Source organism: Mandrillus leucophaeus, unplaced genomic scaffold (genome assembly GCF_000951045.1).
Source record: "Mandrillus leucophaeus isolate KB7577 unplaced genomic scaffold, Mleu.le_1.0 Scaffold293, whole genome shotgun sequence".
Classification (NCBI taxonomy): domain Eukaryota; kingdom Metazoa; phylum Chordata; class Mammalia; order Primates; family Cercopithecidae; genus Mandrillus; species Mandrillus leucophaeus.
In genome coordinates, this window is record NW_012103065.1 from 1690698 (window position 1) to 1712145 (window position 21448).

Here is a 21448-nt window from a genome sequence, read left to right on the forward strand (position 1 = left end):
GTAGGAAATCAACTACATAATCTCTCAGTTTCGTGTGATAGATTTAACCTTTTATTATTCTATAAATCAATCCACTTTTTAAAAATGCATTTTGATTGGAGCTGATTGACTAATTTTTAACTTTTTCCCTCTTCTTTTCCCTTTCCTCCTTTCATCTACTTTTCTCCTTCCTACTTTCTTCTTTTCTTCTGTTCTGTCCAAAAACATTTGAAGGAGCCAAGGGTGAAGATTTTTGAAAAACTCCTGAGCTCAGGCAGTCAACGGGCAGGAGAGGTCTTCAGTTCTTAGGATTCTAAGATTTTTAAAACATTCCATGAGTAATTGAAAGTTGTGCTTATTTTCTTTTTGATCATTTTATATGTATGTTACCATTAGAACTTCCATGTATTTTCATTAGGTCTTTTGTCAACTAATGTGTCTTAATTTTTTTTTTGAACTATTAAGAATTAAAACACAGTGTAATGTCTTTCAATATCCTACTTATTCCTAGTTTTTATGTAAAAAGAAGTTCTTCTGAAACTACCAAAAATCCAGATTGTTTTATTAAAGGTTAATTATTCCCAGAATATGTAATTGCTTTTATAGTCTTATTAATCCAGCACTTGAAAGTATAATACACTCTTTTGTCATAGTTCTATTTCGCATTGATTCAATGGTATGTGATAGAGGTAAAAAAAAAAAAGGGATGTGTCTACCAGCAAGTGTAAAGAAATTACCTCTGCAGGAAACTAAACCAGTTAGTAAGAATGAAAAAAAATATACTAAAGGAACTAGTTTTTGATAAGAATTTATCCATGGTAAAGACATAGCTAGCATGACTTTTCAGGCCTTGACTTTTGAGTCAAAGACAAGTTTTGAAAAGTCTACTCTGTTGCTAAAGTCTAGCAGCTATGCTCTCTTTGCCATGTATTCATCAGTCTGATGAACTCTAAGATCATGAGACTATAACGTTTCTTTAAAAATAAAGGAACTTAAAGAATTCTCTTGTGGCATATGCAAATAATTCTCTTGTGGCATATACAACTCCTGTGCCAGTTGAATTATACTGTTGACTAGTTTCATCTTCAATAGCAGTGATGGACAAGTTCCTCTTCACTGACCCCACTGCTATCTGTCATCCTGGATTCCACCTACAGTGCATTGTATGAGCTACACTGAACAGGTTTCACCCTGGTCAAGGTCACTGGCCAGCCAATCAGAATTGATGGGGTCACTGCAAATATCCAAATTACTTCCAAATGGAGGTGCTGACAGACACTGTTAATGAGTACTGTTTTGTCAGACTTGTTGATGACCTTTGACAACATCCTTCTTCCATACTGCTGAGATTAGTCTTTTTTTTTCCTCCTTCTGACATTTAGGTGGTATCCGATACTTAAATGCACATTTGAGGGTAATCTGAATCTGTGTCAGAAGATGAATTTGCAGAAGTGATAAAACTGATGATGTTATCAATCCATTAAGGAAATGTTTTATTTGCTTATCTTAAGAAAGATCTAAGCCTGCACCTTTGGGTAACTGCTATGGAGAATCTGATGTGAGATGCACAAATCTGTATTATCATACAATTATGATAGCAGAGCAAATGATCCTACTTCTAAATAGTATCAGGTATCTTACTTTTCCACTTGTGTCCCATGCTGGCCAATGAGGTGCAGAATACGAAAGAGAATAAATCACTCATAGCTGTATGTTTTCATTCTAAAATAGTAATATCTGCTTACACTGGTTGGGTTTCAAGACAAAATTATCGGGTATGTTATCAAAGAGACTCTTAAGATCATTGTCTTGCTTTTTTATATTTCTGGTTTTCCTCTGTGATGAATCAGCCAAATTCCAACACCCTCAAGAAGCTACTTAAAATGATGAGGCATTACAGCGTGTGGGGGACTGTGCAGGTAGAAACCCTGTAAACAGGTAGACCAATGAGAAGTCTACAGTTCAATAAGGGTAGAAAAGTTTAATATATCACTTCGTTCTTTAAAAATTCTTCTATTCAGCAGCTATTTCTGTTCTCTATTTTCAGGTACTAGCACCCAAGGGTGTTTCTGTTAAATGCTACTTTGTTCAGCACTTCTCCGTTACAGCAACTGGATTCTTGAATTGTTCACAAACTTAAATTATGTGAAGAGAAATCCTATCCCTTTAGCTCTATTTCCTTGGCCTCCAAGGAAATCTTTATGATATTCTTTTCCTCTGCTTCATGGATTAGATTTAATTTCTGTTCATAAGCAGACCCTTACTATCTGTGGCCTCCCTCAGGATTCTATTGTTCACCTTTCTTCCAACCTAAATCTTGAAGGCTGCCTTACAACTAATCTACAGCTTCCAGTAAAAGTACTTGTAAAAGTACTTTAGAAATAGAGGAATTTGCTCAGAATATCCATAAGTTATAAAACATTGCCTTTATTAAAAAAACTACAGGTGATCATCATAGAGATTTACTCTATTAGTATTATTTTTAATAAGTCACACATGTGCTATCTTTTTCCCTTCAAGAATCATTTTAATGGAGTCAATTTTTATGCCCCCTCCATTTGCAATTCAACACTTGTTTAAAACATTTTACTGCAAATAAAAAGGATCAAAGATATTTAGAACAGTCTTATACTCTAATGTCTGGGAAACAAGTCCAAAATTAAATATGAGACAAAGATAAATGAAATAGAAGCCTTAATATATATTCAGTGTTCTTGAAGATGATAGAATCCTCAACATACTTCCTCTGTAATTTTCCTTGGATTATGTCATCTTTTCTGTAGTTTCAACTATCTCTTTGTAGAGAGTCTCTCAGTGGTTCCTCTGAAGTTTCTGAAGGCCAATTGTGTGAATCTTTTCCTAGTTTTGTATTCAGTGACCTCTTGTTGGGTAACTCAAACTTGGCCATGATGGTACTTGTGTATTTATACCGTAAAAATGGTCAGATGCTACACATCAAGGCTTCTTTGCCCCTCACCCTTCTCCTGGAAAGTCAGTGGTTAAAGTATTACCAGTTCATCACCAGTCTTGACCCTATCCTAATCCAATTCAGGTTAAATCTCACTAAAAATAATTTTATTTTGTTTTCCCTTTGTCTTTAAAATAAACATACCAAAAAAAAAAGTCATTTTAACTTAGTGACTAATTGCTATAAAAACAAACAAAATTAGGTTGCTTGGATAATTCCTCTCCATATATCACTCTACAAAAGATATGTAATTGTACACCAAGGCAAATTATATATTCTTAGAGTCTGCCTCACCTGTCCCAATTGAAGAGTGTTTCTGTTTGCAGAGAAAGGAAACACTCGTTTCACTGTGAAGGAGGAGGAGAAAAGAAAAAATTATTTCCCTCTTCTGTCTCTCCAAAATCTACCTTCATCCTCTGTATCATAAATTATGTAAGTAAAATAGAGCCTTGTCCCTCAAAATGTGGCCTGCAGACCAGCAGCCTGAGCATCTTCTAAGATTGTTAAAACATGCAGATCTCCAAATCAATCCAGACCTCTGAAATGAGAATCTACCGTTTCACAAGGCTCACAGGTGATTCATGGGCACATGCAAGTTTGAGAAGATCTGGATTCGAGAAGAAAAAGGCAAAGGGCAGCTAGGAGAAAGAAGGGACTTGGGAGGAGAGTAGAAGATGTAGGGTTAGGGTGGAGGTACATCCATTCAGTCATCAGGCCCCAATATGCTGGCTTCTTTACAAACAAGAGGTGCAACTGAGGACACACTTCACCCCTTTAAATGAGTTTTTATAGATGACTTTTCTATTTTCTTCACCTGTGGCTGGTTGTCTCCTAGCACCTGGTACAAAAGACAGTGAGACTGCCAAGATAATTCTAAACTACTGCTAAGAAATTTGGAGAAAGTTTTCATTATGACCCTGAGGATGAAGCTCTTCATTTCTTCACCAAGTTGAAAATGTGGCTTGAGGAAAAATATTTCTGCTTTCATTTTGGTCCTGTTTGCCCTGAGGCCGTGTGTAGCTGAGCACAGCCAAATGAAACTGACCGAAAAAATCTGGTATAGACAGTGCAGTTGAACAACAGCCAAGCCATGAAATTGAGTCCCAGAAATTCAAGCTCTTACTTGGTTGATGCTGACAGCTGAAAAGAATAGGTTTTTTTGGTGTCACATGCACTTTTCTGCACTGTATAAACCATATCTGTAGGTCACTTATATTGACCTGCCTTTGTTACAAAATGTGTGACCTCTTCAAGTGTCTCAGTTTTGTCGGTAAAATGGTGGTGTATGACCGCTCTTGGGACCACCCTGGTCTTTCCACCTGTCCTCACACCTTTCACCCCAGAATATTCTGCCCTGTAAGAGCTATCTAATTAAAACACTTTGTTCTCCAGCTCCAGCTGTTTCAGAGAATCCTGGCAATATGCTGCCCTTGTTTTTTTGAATTCTTAAGACCTGCATTTATTAAATTTGTCAGAAAGATTTTCTCAACTCTGTACAGACATAGTGAATGTGTGTACACGTGGGTGGTATTTTTAACCTAGTCTTAGCCACTGATTTTTCTTGTGATAAAAGTGATGTCCTGAGACATTTCAATGGTTGTGGTATCATGCTAGTTAATACTCAGATGTCATATGACAAAATTATATTATCTGCAAAGGCAAACATCTATAGATAGGAAGACAATGCTGGAAGTCCTCATTTACACATGTTATGCTAATATTGTCTACCAAAAATTATCACTGACATTAAAGATCACTTGAATCTCAGAGCATCTACGGATGACACTTCATAATTTCAGCATCGTAACATAGAATAGTCTATTCTTTTATTAATTTCAAATTTCTTAATATTCATCAGTTTCTTCATGTGCAAAAGGCAGATAATAATAGTACCTATTTCTAGGTTTGAACATGAAATTTAAATTGTTTTTTAAATAAAAAACAAGGTAATGCATAAAATCACAGTTCCTGGCAATTAGTAAGCATCCCATTAATGTTAGCTTTATTGTCATGATATTTTTACTTATTCTTTTATAAAATCTTCAAACCACAATGTTGGCAATGTTCAAATGCATTCAATAATTGTTTAATTAGCATCTAAATATCAATCAAGTTGCTTCTATGAGTTTTAACACATACTGCCTAATCTCAGTATGCCAGCTGAATTACTAAGAAAAGATAAAACTCTCTTTATTGTTGTGATTTCTATTGTTATAGCTCATTTCTAACTTGGTCTTGAGATCTCTCTCTTCAAAGTGGCCATAACCAAGATAGCCACTCTTTAGGAAAACTCTGACTAGAGAAAAGTTAGGCTCAGATTGAGATGTGTTGGTCAGGCAAGACAGAATGAGAAAGTAAAACTAAATGCATGGAACATAAGAAATGTATTACTTACAGGTCTCAGAGAGGTGAGGGGTGCCAACAGGAGGCTGATGGAAGTCGGGAGGTAGTAGGGAACTCAACCAACAAGCGAGGAGTTAGAGTGTGAAAAAGAGCCAGGCAAAGGATCTGTGGAACTGTGAGTTTGTAAGGTCCGCGGGCACTATCCTTTAGGCTTTCCTGTGGGGGGTGTGGATTGGCTAGTTTAAAAACAAATGTTTGCAAAGGGGGATTCTGGTGTCAACCATTAGGTTTCATCATGAGCAGCAGCTGTCGGGTATGTTGGTTTTATTTTTTTTTTTAAGTGATTAAAATGAGGAACAAGTGGCTACTTGCAAGCACTCACACATGGAGAGGATTTTTTTTTTTTTTTTTTTTTTTTTAACCACACCAAAGGTGACAGGGTACAGTTGCATTTCAAACAACTTAAGTCAGGCCTAAAAATGGATGTCAAGGAAGAAACTATATTAAACAATTTTATGACAATTATTGTTCCACTCCTTTAACCTTATTGACCCCTAATTGTATTTCTCACTTCAGATTCCTTTGGGAAACAGCCAGGGCATCAATCAACTAATCAATCAATCAAGTAAATACTTGCCTCTTATCTCCTTCTTCTTAAATATATCTAAATTCTCAAGACATCTACATTGACCAACTCATCTCAAAAACTAATAGCAGGTGTTTATTTCATTATTTACTGCATTGAAATGCATATATATCTGCCTCGATCTCTACTATTCCCGAACTTCAACTCTTGGAATCAATCTGTGTATTCTTTTTTGGAAATTATTCATATGTTTCCACCCCCAAACCTATAAAAAAAGTCATTCTTCTACCACACTAACCTTTCAGAATTCTATACTACACAGTCCATTCCAGACTCTTCCTAGAGCAGAAGCCCCCCCCCGCCCCGTGATTACTACACTGAAGTCTCCATTCTCTAAAGTTCTGACACTTAGGTGGCATAGGACAAAAAGCAGATGTGGTTTTTTTCAATCCTAAACAAGCTGCTTGCTAGCTGCAGAAACTCTCAACTTATTTTCCCATCTGTAAAATTCATAGCAATGTCTACCAAATATCACTGTGGGAAATAGATGTGGTCATGAATGAATAGGACTGAAATAGCATCTTAGTAGAAGAAAGTAGATTTTTCATCATGTTCTCTTGTGGCCATTGTGATACAGACCAAATTTTTTAACTGTTGTTGAAGTGTCATCTTGTATGATTAAGTATTTTACATTTGCCTTAGCTTCCTTTTGGAGAATAGATATGGTGTTATTCATTTCTTATATGGGAGTACATGGTACAATTGTATTTGCTTGCCTGATAAATTTTAGTGAGTGTTTTACTTCATGGAAATTCTATGGATATTCAAAGCAATAAGTGTGCACTTTCTAAAATCTGTATTAGAGTATTTAACACTGATGATGCACTATTCATTAGATATGAGTGTCTATAAAGATTCATTATGTATTATAAAAAAGGGAAGGCCCCAAACCAATTCCACACAGGCTTATTAAGCAATTGAGCACCTGTTTGGAGGCTGGCACTGTTCTAGATATAAGGCATAAAAAAGCGATTGAGATATGAAGTTTACACTCTACCTGTGCTTTTTTTTTTTTAATGAAAATATTTCAAGGCAGCCCAAAAAGGGCTTTTATGATTGAAATGAAAAAGAAGTGCTGATAATCTCAGAACACGTTAAGCATGCCCCCTGCTGCTCATTGGCTACGAATATTTTTGTCTCCACCCAAGCTCATGTTTTTGGTGGTGGCTATGGTAGGGACAGTAGAGTTTAACACTCTTTAAGGAGAGGTAAAGACATAAATCATCCCTTTCCTCCTTTTTCCTTTTTGTCAAATTCATCTTCCATAAGTATTTTTATCCAAAAGCATCCATACTTACTCCATTTCTGAGAAGGAAACTCAATGTACCATCATTTTCAAAGCCTCAGTGCCAGCTTTTGATGACGCCATCTCAAGAGGGTTCAGAAATCCCCTTTTTAGTAACAATCTTCCTTATTTTACCTGGCAGAGGAAAGCAGTTACCTGCGGTGTAGGGGGTTCCGTCATGAGGAGTTGGAACAGCCCGGAATCACTGCTTTAATGCTGACCCCATTGCTCCAATTAGAGATTAAGTTCCCACATAAACTGAATTGTGAATTTCACTCTTCTGAAAAAGGATATTTTACCACAATATCCATTCTCTAAGCTTTCCTCATTCACTTAGACAGCTTGTTTCTAAATGCAGGATAAAAGTGCCATAATTTCTGTAATAAATAAAATCAGGATTAAGTAACAGAGTAACTAAGGCAGCTGGCTTTTGCAAATAGTTGGTCTTAATCATGTGGCATTGTATCTTTAGTAAGGTTATTTACTGTGGACTCTCATCCATAAAATCAGTTTGCATCTTCAGTTGTTTAGAATCGCTGTCCTTATGACCCAGCCTGTCTTAATCTAAAGCATCCATGCAGCATGGTCTTTAATCACTCTTTGATTTTTCATCTATGGTTGTTTTGGTTCTCAATATTGAAACCTATGCCATTTCTTCTTCTGGACATTACTGGGTAATAAATCTCTTGTTCTGACAGTTTCTGCATATTGCATAATAGCTTCAGCACCGCCTCTGATGCTCTCTTCCAGCCTCTATTTGACCCCTTTTGGTGTTCTTTTTTCCTTCTGGACCACACTACTCCCCTAGTCTATTCTTGCTGTAAGAGGATGAATACTGCCTTATAACACTCCTTCCCCTTATTTCAGAAATGCATCCCAGGAGGGAGCTGTTGCATGTTGCTTATACTTCTGTGTGAATGAAAGTCAATACTGAAGTCTACTAGACTTTAAGTCTAAAAGAAAATCTACACTTAAAAAAAAATACGTTTTTGACTGCTAGTTAATCTTTCTATTTTCTTTATTTCCATTCTATTTCCATTCTTCCTCTCAAAAGGCCTTTAAAATATAGACAGAAATATGTTATGTTGAATGCAAATCACTCACATCACATCATTGGCCTCCAATAGTTTTTATAACCCTTAGAATCAAACCCGAACTTCTCATCACGGTCATCAGGGGCCAAGGGACTTGGTTTCTCCACCTTTTGGATCCCATCTCCTCCCTGTCCTTTTCTTTCTCACTCAGATGCAGCCACACATGTTTTCTTTTTTTTTCTCTCACATCTGCCAGAATTGTTTTACCCTGGAACCTTTTACTGGCTTGTCCCTCTGTCTGGAATTCTCTCTTTCCTAATTTTTGCATGATTCCCTTACCTTTCTTTAATTTTCTTCATAGCACTTTTCTGAACCTAACTTGTTACATAATTATTTGCTTGATTCGGTTAACTTAAAGAAAACATACAATTTATAACTTTAGGTAAACAGAAGGGGATATTTTATTTCTCACCAAGGGTTGCAGCCTGCAGGGTGTCCATTCTGAAAGGGTGGGAAGCATAGCCTCCAGCCAGAAGCCAGAATCAGATACTTCCATGGAGGGGCAGAGGGAACAGGAATTTATGCCAAACAGCTAATTTCAGAAGACTGGCTACTTGACCTTTACCTTTTACCATATACAAAAATCAACTCGAGATGGATTAAAGACTTAAATGTAAAACCTAAACCTACAAAGATCCTGGGAGAAAATCTAGGAAATACCTTCTGGACATTGGCTCAGGCAAGACTTCATGATGAAGACTCCAAAAGTAACTGCAACAAAACCAAAAATTGACAAGTGGAACTTAATTAAACTAAAGAGCTTCTGCACAGCAAAAGAAACTACCAGCACTGTAAACAGACAATCTACAGAATGGGAGAAAATATTTGCAAACTATGCATCTAACATAGGTCTAATATCCATAATCGATAAGGAACTCAAACAACTCAACAAGCAAATACCAAACAACCCCATTTGAAAATGGGCAAAGGACATGAACAGACACTCCTCTAAAGAAGACATACATGTGGCCAAGAAGGATATACAAGAAATGCTCAATATCACTAGTCATTAGGGAAATACAAATCAAAACCACAATAAGATATTATCTCACCACTACGGACCTCCACCAGAGTTTCCTCTGGCTTCGCCCTGCCCAGGCATAGGTCAAATAGTTGAAAATAGAGAAGTATTTGTAAATGTTTCAGATAATTCTGAATATTATTTTTGATGCTATACCCAGACTTGGCAAGTGGTAGTCGTTAAAAGTTAGTCACAATCTTGAATCTGAAATCATGTTAATGAACTTATACTTTGCTATATAAAAAAAAAAAAAAAGATATTATCTCACACCAGTCAGAATGGCTATTATTAAAAATTCAAAACACAACAGATGCTAGGGAGATTATGGAGAAAAGGGAATGCTTACACACTGCTGGTGGGAATGTAACTTAGTTCAGCCCTTGTGAAAGCAGTTTGGAGAGTTGGGAATAACGCTCAAAATCCTAAGGAAATTGAACACTCAAACAAAGGATTCTTAGCAAAGCAATTATACTTCTGCACAGAAGGGTGCTTCTCCTTGGCCGGTTGCCATGAGAGCATACGTGAACAAGGGGGCACGAGACCCTTTATTCCTGACGCAAGTCCTGCCTCTATACCCTTTCCCCATTGGCTGGGGTCCAGCCATACAATCTAAGCTAATCCTGCTTGGCTAAACATTTGAACTTTTTTTTTTTAGATAAGGTGGGCATGTAAGGGAGACAGGGGGAAAGGGGAAGCGGTGTCTACAATAAGCTAGAGAGCTAGTCTTCTTTCCACATAAGGAAAGGAATGTGAGCTGGTACTGATAACGCCTGGTACTGTGGCATGTCTGGTCATGTAGCAAAGGCAGAAAGGAAGAAAAAAGAGAAAAAGGAAAAAGGAGTGGGGAGTACAATGAATTAAAAAATAAAGGATTGACCAGGCTATTTGAAGAGAAACCTCATCATATTCCACAGGAGATTTCTCAAAGAACCTACAACAGAACTACCATTTGACCCAGCAAATGGTAGTTCTGGTTATTTACCCAAAGAAAAATAAACCATTCGACCAAAAGGACACATGGCACTTATATGTTCATCGCAGCTCTATTCACAATACCAAAGAAATGGAATCAACCTAGATGCCTATCGATGGTGGGCTGGTATAAAGAAAATGTGTTACATAACACCACGGAATACAATGCAGCTGTAGAAAAACAGATCGTGGTTTTTGTAGCAACATGGATGGAGCTGGAGTTCATTATCCTAAGTGAATTAATGCAGGAACAGAAAATCAAATCATGTTCTCACTTATAAGTGGGAGCTAAACATTGAGTAAACATAGACACAAATAAGGGAACATTAGACACTGGGGTCTATTTGAGGGTGGAAGGCGGAATGAGGGTGAGGATTGAAAAACGACTTAGAGGGTACTATGCAGATTACTTGGGTATCAAAATTTTCTGTACACCAAATCTCCACAACACACAATTTAGCTACGTAACAAACCTGCACATGTACCCCCTTGAACCTAAATACAAGTTGGAAAGAAAAAAAGGAATTTATGCCAAGTAAGGTAGCCAAATATACTACTCAATAAGCTATGGAAGGAGTCACGAATACATGGAAGGAGAAAGGTGCACATGCGCAGTTGGGCTTCCTGCTTCTCCATAAAATGGTGATGTAAGGGTGGAATTTTCGACCCTTTGACATCCAAAGATGAAGCAGAGGATAAAAAAATCCCTTACTGTGGAAGCTCTGTTGACTCACAAGAACCACTCCATGACTGTGATTTCTTAATCAGGCAAAACAAAAGAGAGGAAGCATCAGGCAGTTGGTTGATATCAATGGTGGAGTCATTTAAAAGGGTTGGTTCCTCTTTAGCCCTTAGGGAAGAAAGGCTAATCACCGTTGTGAGGGAGGGAGGGGCCTAACACCCTCATCCCATCAAGACTGACAATTTCATTTTCAAGGTTACTCTGGGGTCCCCTTGGTCAAGTGATGGTCTGTTTAGTCAGTTGTAGGGTTTAGGATTTTATCTTTATTTATCATTTATTTGTTTTCTTCTCCTCTAGAAAGAAGGCTTTACAACAGCAGGTACTTCACTTTGTTCCCTGCTATGACCTCAGTGACTGAAATACTGCCAGGCGCATAGGAAATGCTAAATGAGTATTTGATGAAATCACGAATAAATGATATTTCCAAAATCAGAGGCATGGTAATAAAAACAGCCAACATTTATCTGATATTCATGTTATGTCAGGTAAGTTCTAAGCACTTTACATGGATTATCTCAATTAATCTTGACAGTAATCCCATGAGATTGATATTACGATAATGATCTCAGACTTACAAAACTAGGAAGTATTAAGAAAGCAAACTAAAACAAGGTGTTCTGATTTCGTGGTCTGAGCTAGATGCTACCTAGAGTCCTAGAAATCCTATTTCAAAGGCTGCTGTATATAGAATCTGTCCAAATGATCTAACTTTCCTAATAGATGTTCCTGAAGGGGACTCTTGATAATGAAGCATAGAAAATGAATAAAATTTGTAGCCAGACTCTTTGTTTTTCACGTTTTTTTAGCCTTTAGGAAGTTATTAAACTCAGGGAAAGTCTCCAAATGCTTCCAACCCTCATTTGTAAAATAGATGAATAGCATATACTTCAGAAGATCCTGTGAAAGAAGATACTACGTATAGTGTGTTTTTACACAGAAATGCTCACTAAATGGCTATCTTTATGAGGAGGATGACGGTGGAATTTGTGGTGGTGCTGTGACTGCTGCAGATGGCAGGTGCATAGCACAGTGGTTAGCATCTCTATCAGTATGACTTCAACATGCTTGACCATGCCTGCGGACTGGCCAGGATAGAAGGGACAGGAGACTGTGGTATGGGGTATCAAAGATTCTTAGGAAAAGCCAAGTTTCTCATGTGGGGGGTGACAGCTGACATCGTGGATGAATAAGTCTAAGCTCTAGGGTAGTCACTCCAAGGTTCCTAGGCAGATATGGAGAAGGAATTCAGCTTCAGGAAGGATTGAGTCATGGGCCTGATCTTGGTTTGGGAAAAAAAAAAAAAAAAAGTAAGGCACACAAGGTTCATGTCCTGATAATGACTATCAGATCATCTGCCTGCCAGTGCCAGGGGGGATAAGGAAATAGGAGCAATAATAAAAATAACAAACGGTCACTGGAACTTCTGAATGAGCTGAGGGGCTTTGTAAAGCATGTAATAATAGCACCAATTAAACTAATAATAATATCTCAATCATGTGGCAGGAATGTGATTTTATCCTCACAACCATATGAAGGGAATAATTATTATTATTTTTTAATTGAGATGGAGTTTCACTCTTGTTGCCCTGGCTGGAGTGCAATGGTGGAATCTTGGCTCACTGCCACCTCTGCCTCACAGATTCAAGCAATTCTTCTGCCTCAGCCTCCTAAGTAGCTGGGACCACAGGCATGCACCATCACACCTGGCTAATTTTTTTTTGTATTTTTAGTAGAGACGGGGTTTCTCCATGTTGGTCAGGCTGGTCTCAAACTACTGACCTCAGGTGATCCACCTGCCTCAAGCCTCCCAAAGTGCTGGGATTATGGGCATGAGCCACTGCCCCCAGTCAGGAATAATATTATTATCCCATTTTTTTCAGATGAGGACCCCAACAGGCACAGAGAAGTTAAATAACTTTCCCAACATAACTCGGTTAGCAAATGGCTACTGGGAGTCTATATAAGTAGAAGAAACAGAGGATTCTTCTGGGAAAACCAAGGAGATGGCCTCATTGAGCCAGAGAGCCCAACAAAGACACAAATGAAAATATTGGTCCCAGTAATGAGAAGAATGAAGATTTTCAAATCTTTCCTTGAATAAAATTGTAAGAGAAACTAATCATATTGTCAACTCATTAATTAAAATAACATTTGATGATAATGCTGTGAGATATAGCCTTCAAAAGATATTTAAGTATTTGGATGACAGCTTTATAATGAAACTCCAATCTCCATTTAATTATGTAAGTACAGTTGCTTACTGTTATTTGTAGAAATTTCTAATTTCTACAAAAATTAGAAATAGCATTTTCATTGAATTTGGTTCATTGTTTCAAGTAGACTTCATCCACAAGTAATTTAATTAATGGACAACGAAAGAAGCTCCATTTATCTTATTAAATGTATTTTCATTTAAGATTTTTACTTTTTAATGATTTTCAAAATTTGGAATATATTTATGTCCTTTGGGCAAATTGTGATGATTTGTAATTTTAATTTAATTCCAAAAAAAAGTTAATACTTGGAGGATTTTTTTTTTTTTTTTTTTTTCTTTTTTTGAGAATGAGTCTCACTCTGTTGCCCAGGCTGGAGTACAGTGACACAATCTCTGCTCACTGCAACCTCTGCTTCCCAAGTTCAAGTGATTCTCCTGCCTCAGTCTCCCGAGCAGCTGGGATTACAGGCATGCACCACCACGCCTGGCTAATTTTTGTATTTTTAGTAGAGACGGGGTTTTACCATGTTGACCAGGCTGGTCTCGAACAGCTGACCTCAGGTGATCCACCTGCCTCGGCCTCCCAAAGTGCTAGGATTACAGGCGTGAGCCACTGCGCCTGGCCTACATTCTTAAATAAGAATTAAATATACGTATTTTTGTTTCACATTTGTGTGATAGTAATCAATAAAATAACTTAAAATATAAGACTTGCTGTATCAGGATAAAAATGTTTGAAGCAAGTGGAATAGAAATATGAATAAGAAGAAATAGAAACAATATAAAATTTCTGGCTGTTAAAAATGGTTCAAGTTGGATTGTTTTTCATTATTTTAAAATATGATGTTGAGTACCAAATTCCTATAATATTTTGATTTCATTGCTGTCATTTATCAAAAGATGAAACTATGTTATTTTAAAAGTTTGAAATTGATATTATACTGAAAGTTATATGCTTTGCAACTATGGAAACATATAATAAGAAAGTTAGTTTTTAACTTAAAAATGATTTAGTGGCTACATAACTTTTCAAAATTCTCTTTGAAGTACTTGAGTGACAAAGGTTGAAATCTACTTTTCAAGCTCATGGGTGATATTCAATGGATAATCCTTGCTCCAGAGACCCAAGGCGATGAAGAGTGAGTTGGTGGAGGTGGATGGTAAGTATATAGGGATTTCTGGGTTCTGTTTCTACCTCACTTCTGGGTTTGTGTCCTGGGAAGGTACAAGATCTCTGAGGGGCAAACAACACAGACGTATCTTGGTGGTTTTAGGCCGGAGAGGCTCAAATTGTCTCCCAGAATGGTGCAGGAATAACAGAAAAATTCCTATTCCTCTAAAGCATGTTTGGACATAGTGGAAAGCTCACTTGCCCTGAACAGGCTTTGCATTAGAAATAAGAGGCAGCATAGAAGACCTTCGTGATAGAAGACTTTCATGGATAAATGACATGAAATATCAACTGAACTATGTAGATGCAGTCTGATGAAAAAGAGAAAAATGCTCAAATGAAAAAAATGGTTTTGCTCTCCTGATTAAAAAATAATAGCATACGCTGGAAGAACTCCACGTATTTTATTCTCACAACACAACTACCACATGGGATAGATACTATTATATTTCCAATTTTAGAGAAAGTGACAATTCATCAAGAGGGATTAAATAACTGCTCCAGTTTATATCACTTATAAGTGGAGAAGCTGGAATGGGAACTTGAAGCAGAAATTGGGGCTCATTTTGGAATAACGAATACACTGAATATAGCTGGTGTGTGGATTTGTGGGTATGTAATCTGTATATACATATACACATACATATGTGTACATAAAAACATCACTGGGATTCTGCTGAATGTGCCAGGCTGGTGGGGCTTGGGTAGCATCTCCTTCATTTTATTATTTTCTGTGGTCTGCTTTTCCTACACGAGACAAGCTGTCAATACAGAACCACAGCTTACAACACTTCCAGTTCACATCAACTCAAAGGAAGGTAATTTACAGGTATAATTTCTGTTTGACTATTCATGATTTGACAGAGAAGTAAAGATGAATACAGTTTATCCCCAGAATCAGTAATAAAGGAAAAAGTTAAAACATATAACTTTTCTTATTTTGAAAAGTCCTAAGAAAGTGAGAAATTCCTTTTATCTCATGAGCCAAGGATAATTTGTATACTGAAAAATATCCAGAGGAACAATAGGAATGACCTTTTTCATAATTCTATCATATATTCATTCTGCCTTGCAGAAATAATTTTGTTTATGATCTCATAAAGTACTTGGGTAACTTTTTTTCTGTGAATAATTCAGAGAATTAAAAAAAACACTAAAGGAATAGAACTTCACCCTGCTTTTGTACTTGGAGGTTGAGAGGTAACCTCACATAAACAGTTTTAATGTGTTTGTTATAATGTCATTCTTTAATAGCACTTTATGTAAGTAACACTCAAGCATGGCAACATAATAGCCCTGAGAAATACACAATTTAAACTATGTGGAAAGTAGTATTTTATGAGGTGAATAGACAAATACATTAGAGTCACTAGAATGAAGATGGCATTTTTTTTTTTTTTTTTTAAATCTTGGAGCTGGTTCTTCCAACTCTCATACCTGTGTACTATGAAGGTAACATTGTTAGGAAACCATAAAAATTAAAATGTATACCAGAGGTCCCTTAAGAAAAACAACTTATTGACAATGAATTTCACCAATTGGCATGCATGCCAGTAGAATTCGTTGTGGTTTTAATTTTGCGGAGGGGCCTGCATTCTTGTGCAAAAGGTGGTTGGCTAAAAGGTTACGAGGATAAACTCTTAAAAAAAAATTCCACAGTAATCTGCAGCTTTGTCATCACGCATGGAATTCAATAAAATTCTCAATGTCTCTGGTTAAATAAACATTTTTTCTTACTTAGTCTGCTTATTTTTTTGTCTAGACTAAAGCTTTTTAACAGGCTGCCAAACAAGCTGAATGTTTCTCTTGACTTTAGCTAGCAGAATACACATAGGAAACTGTTACCATTTTCTTAAAAATTTTCACTTAGGTAAAAGACATAAATCAGCAGTATATTAAAATTATAAGAAACACATCAAATATTTTAAAACTCAAGTTAAGTTGAACCATAAGCAAGGGAGATACTGAGAAATAATGAAGCAATTAGTGAGTAGTGCAGAATTGTTAAGTTGGAAGACCTGTTAAGACAACTTTTAATTTTTGTGGTTTTTTTCTTCACTGACATTATAAAAGATTGAAAGCCCAGAGGTAGAAGAAAGCTGTAATAGGTCTGCCATTCAAATGTGTTAACTGGATTATGAGTTAACCTGTGGTTTCTTTCCTCTAATTTATTAAAGGCTCATTTTACCTGATAAGGTGTTACCTAACCCAATGACTGCAGTTTCCCCACTTAGATCATTGGTATTTAACTTGTCATAGAATACAACTGAAATATTCCTTCTTGTTCTAGCAAAATGATGCCTTCTAAATAAGGCAACGTTAAGACATTTATTGAATACTTACCATGTAAAATGTTCTGTCCTAATGCTTTACTGGTATGAACTTGTATAGGAAAGGAAGGCAGAATTTTAAAACTTTCCCAGAATAAGACAGTTAGTCTGGATTCAAATGCAAGCAATCTGGCTCCAAAGATTGTGCATTCCTAAACCGTGTATTTTTTCCAACGTAGACACAACATACTCTGAATAAGTATTATAGATGTGTATGGATGTACAATATTGGGAGAAAACAAATATGTATTTGTTTGGAAGTATACACAGAAAATGGATGATATTGGATGTCTTTTGGGTTGGGACTCGAATAAATGAGGGCTATTGGTACTGGGAGAGCTTTATATGTGCATCTTTCTGCAATTTAAATCTTGAAATAGATGTATTACCTTCACAAAAATGGATAAAGGAATATTTAAAAATCATATGAATTCAGTAGATTGTATCATGCTAACAAGTAAGTTAATCCTACATTAAAAATAAAAGCTAGAAACATAGTTGGGGAATTCAACATGTTTTATTTTGCCAGGCCAATGATTTCATCAATATCCAATTAAATTTTAGTGTGACAACTACATTTAGTTTGTTTTCTTACACAGATTGAACATTCACCATTATGACAGTTTCATCATGCTAAAATCTATTCACAAACTTACACTTTGGAAAAAAGTGTATTTCTAGAAAATTTTATGTACAATACAAATGGAAAAGATATTAAGTCCTGAATTGTCCAACTACACAAAACAAAACCAATCAACCACCAGTAGTATACATTAACAACATTTTTGAAAAAAAATTTCTTTTACATTCAGCAGAGTTATGTTCATGAAGAATTTCTACATTTTGAAAAGTAATGAAAGTATACACAATTTAATAATTGTGAAAATATAAAGAATTAAATAGCACAAATATAGTATAAAACTAAACACCCTTACTGTCTATCAATTTGGGCTTATGTGAAACAAAGGGAACTGTGACTCTGAAACAATTTTACTTTTAACTTTGGACATAGAATAGATTGGCCATAAACACAGAAGATGGTTTTGGCTTTACACTGACACATTTCTATGTGTCAATGTAGAGGAGAAAAGTTTAATTATACCTTTTAAGCAGGCAAACCACTATAATAAACTGCGTTAGAAATTACTTTAAAATTATACACATTTGGAACAACAGATTTTTTTAAAAATGAAGTTTGGTGTTATGTTATGCATTTTAACTATTTTTGCCATATCGAGGCCTCCTCATATATTATCATAATTTATGATAACTTAAATAGTGAATCATATTCTGATATTCTGACTAATAATCATATTCATTTTGACAATGACTTTAGTTTTTGAAGTTTTATACTGCAATACTTAAAAAGGCCATAATCTACTTTAATTACCTTCATCATAGATTATTAACTATAAATAAAATTTTTATACAAGATTTGGATTAGGTACATGGTACAATATCTGTCTTTACCTGGAAGCATGAAAATGTCTTAAAAGGTAAATAAAAAAGCAAAAGTAGTGTTTTTTAAATATATATGAGAACATGATTAATTTTTTTCACATTTTTCCATCTAATTTTTATTTGGAGAAAATAATTTCAGTATGAAATTTTTCTAATAAAATTATTCAAACATACAATTGGGAGATAATTATTTTATTCATCACAAAACTTACTACATTTACACTTAGAGACCAGTGAACATAGTACCATTACCTTTTGAAAGAAAGAATGTCTCTTCATACTGTTTTCTTACTTTCTAGACATAACAAGCACCTTGCCATCACACCAAAAAGATCATAAAATATATAGTGTTGACTTAAAAATCAGTGTGATATCTGAGACTGGTTTTAATAAAAGGGAGAATTAATCATTGAATTTGAGTACTGAAATTGAAAACTAGCCACATTTGTTATAAATTCCTCTTTAAAAATTAGTAGTTTCTACTTTGATTTTTCTTTTTGATGATTTCACCCCTTATTTAGAAGTCTAATACTTCAAAGATTTTTCCTTCTTATATTTTTTAATTTGCCACACAGACTAGGAAATAAGAGAACAAACAGTAATAACTGAACAGTGCAAGATTATATTCTTTGAGTCTAAAATAAATTAAATAACTTCCAAAAAAAGTAAGTGCTTTTGTTTGGAAGGTGATAACATAAGAATATAAGCCGAACTGCTTCACTGATATAACTCCCATCAAGTATCTTCATGGGGCAGGTTACTGATTTTTATCTTCCTGAATAAGGAAACAAAGGTCAATGACAGATACCAGTAACTGATTATTTCTACAATCTTTAAAAAAAAAAAAAAATATTTCATTGGAACCATATAAACTCATCATTTTCTCTTTATGAATAACTCATGTTTTCACACAACTTTAAATGCCTTCTTCCTTTTATATTTCTTTTGATAGCCATTCTGTCATATGCATTTATGACTTTTACTATGTAAAAGCTATGGATTTGGAACTTGTTTTCATATATAAAATCACTGACAATTAGAATTCTAAAGCCCCAGAGCAGGAAAGGAATACCACAGGGATATGGCCCTCACTCAATTGAGGGATGCAACAATTCTAGTTTTGTAGCTACCATATCGATTTTGAAGAAAAGGTGAATAAAGATATAAATAAAATCTGGGTTAAGTTAAATATTTATATGCACCATGAGGACCATGACATGTCTAGTGCTAGTCACTATCATACAAGAAAATGCATGCTCATTTCAGTTCATGTAAAACTCACTTTAGGAGTAATTACCTTTTTCAGTAATTCCCATTGGTAAAGCATAAGTTTCTTTGCTCTAAATCTGATCATTGAAGACAGAGCATTTGTTAATGGAAGCATAAGACCCACATAAGAAAATATTATGACTCTGGCAACTGATTCCTCCTGTTTCTACTTTTCCGGCTATTGATGAGGGCCTTTAACTTGCCATAGTCCCCTCTCATTTTCTGTGACTCGTCTCCCTGCTGATGTTGCTGCCGAGTGTCTTTGCAGTATTGGTTAATCATCTGCATTTCTGAGTGGCTGAATGCTCCCATGATGTCCTTCGGGTGGAAGGGTAAAGCCCTCACAGAGCTGGCCCAGGTCCATGGGGACCATTTGTCTGTCACAACGGCCACCATTTCTGAATCTAAAACTTTGAAGTTGATCTTGGCTATGGTCTGCTTGAAACTATTTTCTGTAGCAATGCAGTGATAAAGTCCTTGGTCAGAACCCTGAACAGAGCGGATCAGGAGTCCCTGTGAAGTGGCTATGATTCGTTCATTCAGCTTAACCTAAAAGAGAGACACATTAAAGTTACTGAAACTGAACATTACATTTCCTTAGATTATGACCAACATATACAGAATAGTGTCAACTTTCACAGATTTGGGAAAAAAGTATTGATTACTACTTAGCATCTTTCTCAGTGGACACGAAATTTTGGTCAGTTTCACTGCCTTTAAGGAAAAAAAAAAAAAAAAAAAACCATACAGGAGATCTTGTCACACTGTCACAGGGGTATTGAATCTAATAAAGAGAGGGTGAAGATATTATCCATATTGGCAAAAATAGCTTAAAGTGCTTTCCCCTGGATAGAAGTTTCTCCATATATAAGCACAAAATTGTGGTTGCCTTTGAAATTAGAATCACAGTCAATATATGTAAATGAAACTCACAGATACTTTAAAATATCTATTCCATCCTGGTGTTCTAGTCTTTTATATTTATAAAAAGTACTCACTAGTAAAAACATGAAGTCACAATTAAAGGGTGAATTTTATCTTTTTGTTTCAATGAATGAATGTTCTTCTAAATAAAAAATACGTAAGCAGAGGCAGAATTTTGAACATTATCAAGGGCCTTTTTCAATTATCCCCAAATAAACAATGTCTAAAAATTAGCTGGGATGTCATCATCTTTTAAGTCCTGTAAATGGTTTTACTTTACAAGGAAAGGTAATAAAAAGCTATGAATTAATATTTAATTGCTTTATAGATTTTACTGGAAAAATGATTGTTTACTGGGTATCAGTAAATGCTTGAAACCTTCCTTACAGTTCCACCTGTAGTATTGCCAATGAATAGATAAAAACATAAGTGGTAAGAGGTTCTTTGACACGTATACTCAAGAATACTCTTTCATTGAAGAAAAAAGAAATTTGATCAAAATCAAAATTAGATAATGCATGTTAAATGTTTTCCTAAATGATAAAGTTCTGTGCAAATGGACAAGATATGACTAATAATATCTGAATCAAAGATCAATTGGTTTGTGCACACACACACAAAAAAAACCCACAAAAAGGCAAGTAGAGTATTAAAAGATAATAGAACAGAACTAGAAAAGAGAGAGTCACTTGGAGGAAGAAAAAATTTTGACATTAATTAATTTTACTAAGTTTAAATGTCCCTCAAAAACAAATCATGTATAAATACATTCAGAAATTAAAGAAAAAAGAAATGTTATCCTATTTGTGCAAAATTGGGAAAATATTTTGAGTCCAATATGGTAAATCCATTAAACATGTATATAATATTTGGCACAATTACATTTTAGGAATTTATCTAGAATATATACTCTCACATGTGTGCAGGTGTTTTTGATAAGAGGAAAACAAGAAATTATCTAACAAATAGATGGCTTTGAAAAAAAAACACTTACAGTATATTCACACGATGGAATATTATGCAGCCAG

The 21448-nt window shown here is 35.4% G+C and overlaps 1 protein-coding gene across 2 annotated transcripts in view; it reads right to left on the reverse strand.

Moving 5' to 3' along the window:
* Nucleotides 1-17264: 17264 nt before the first annotated feature.
* SEMA3C (sema domain, immunoglobulin domain (Ig), short basic domain, secreted, (semaphorin) 3C) overlaps nucleotides 17265-21448 on the reverse strand; it is a 183989-nt gene continuing 179805 nt past the window's right edge. For both annotated transcript variants that reach the window (XM_011986104.1, XM_011986103.1), the window contains exon 18: nucleotides 17265-20045. In XM_011986104.1, coding sequence (XP_011841494.1) covers nucleotides 19632-20045 — 414 coding nt within the window. In that variant the 3' untranslated portion in view covers nucleotides 17265-19631. The remainder of the gene's footprint in view (nucleotides 20046-21448) is intronic.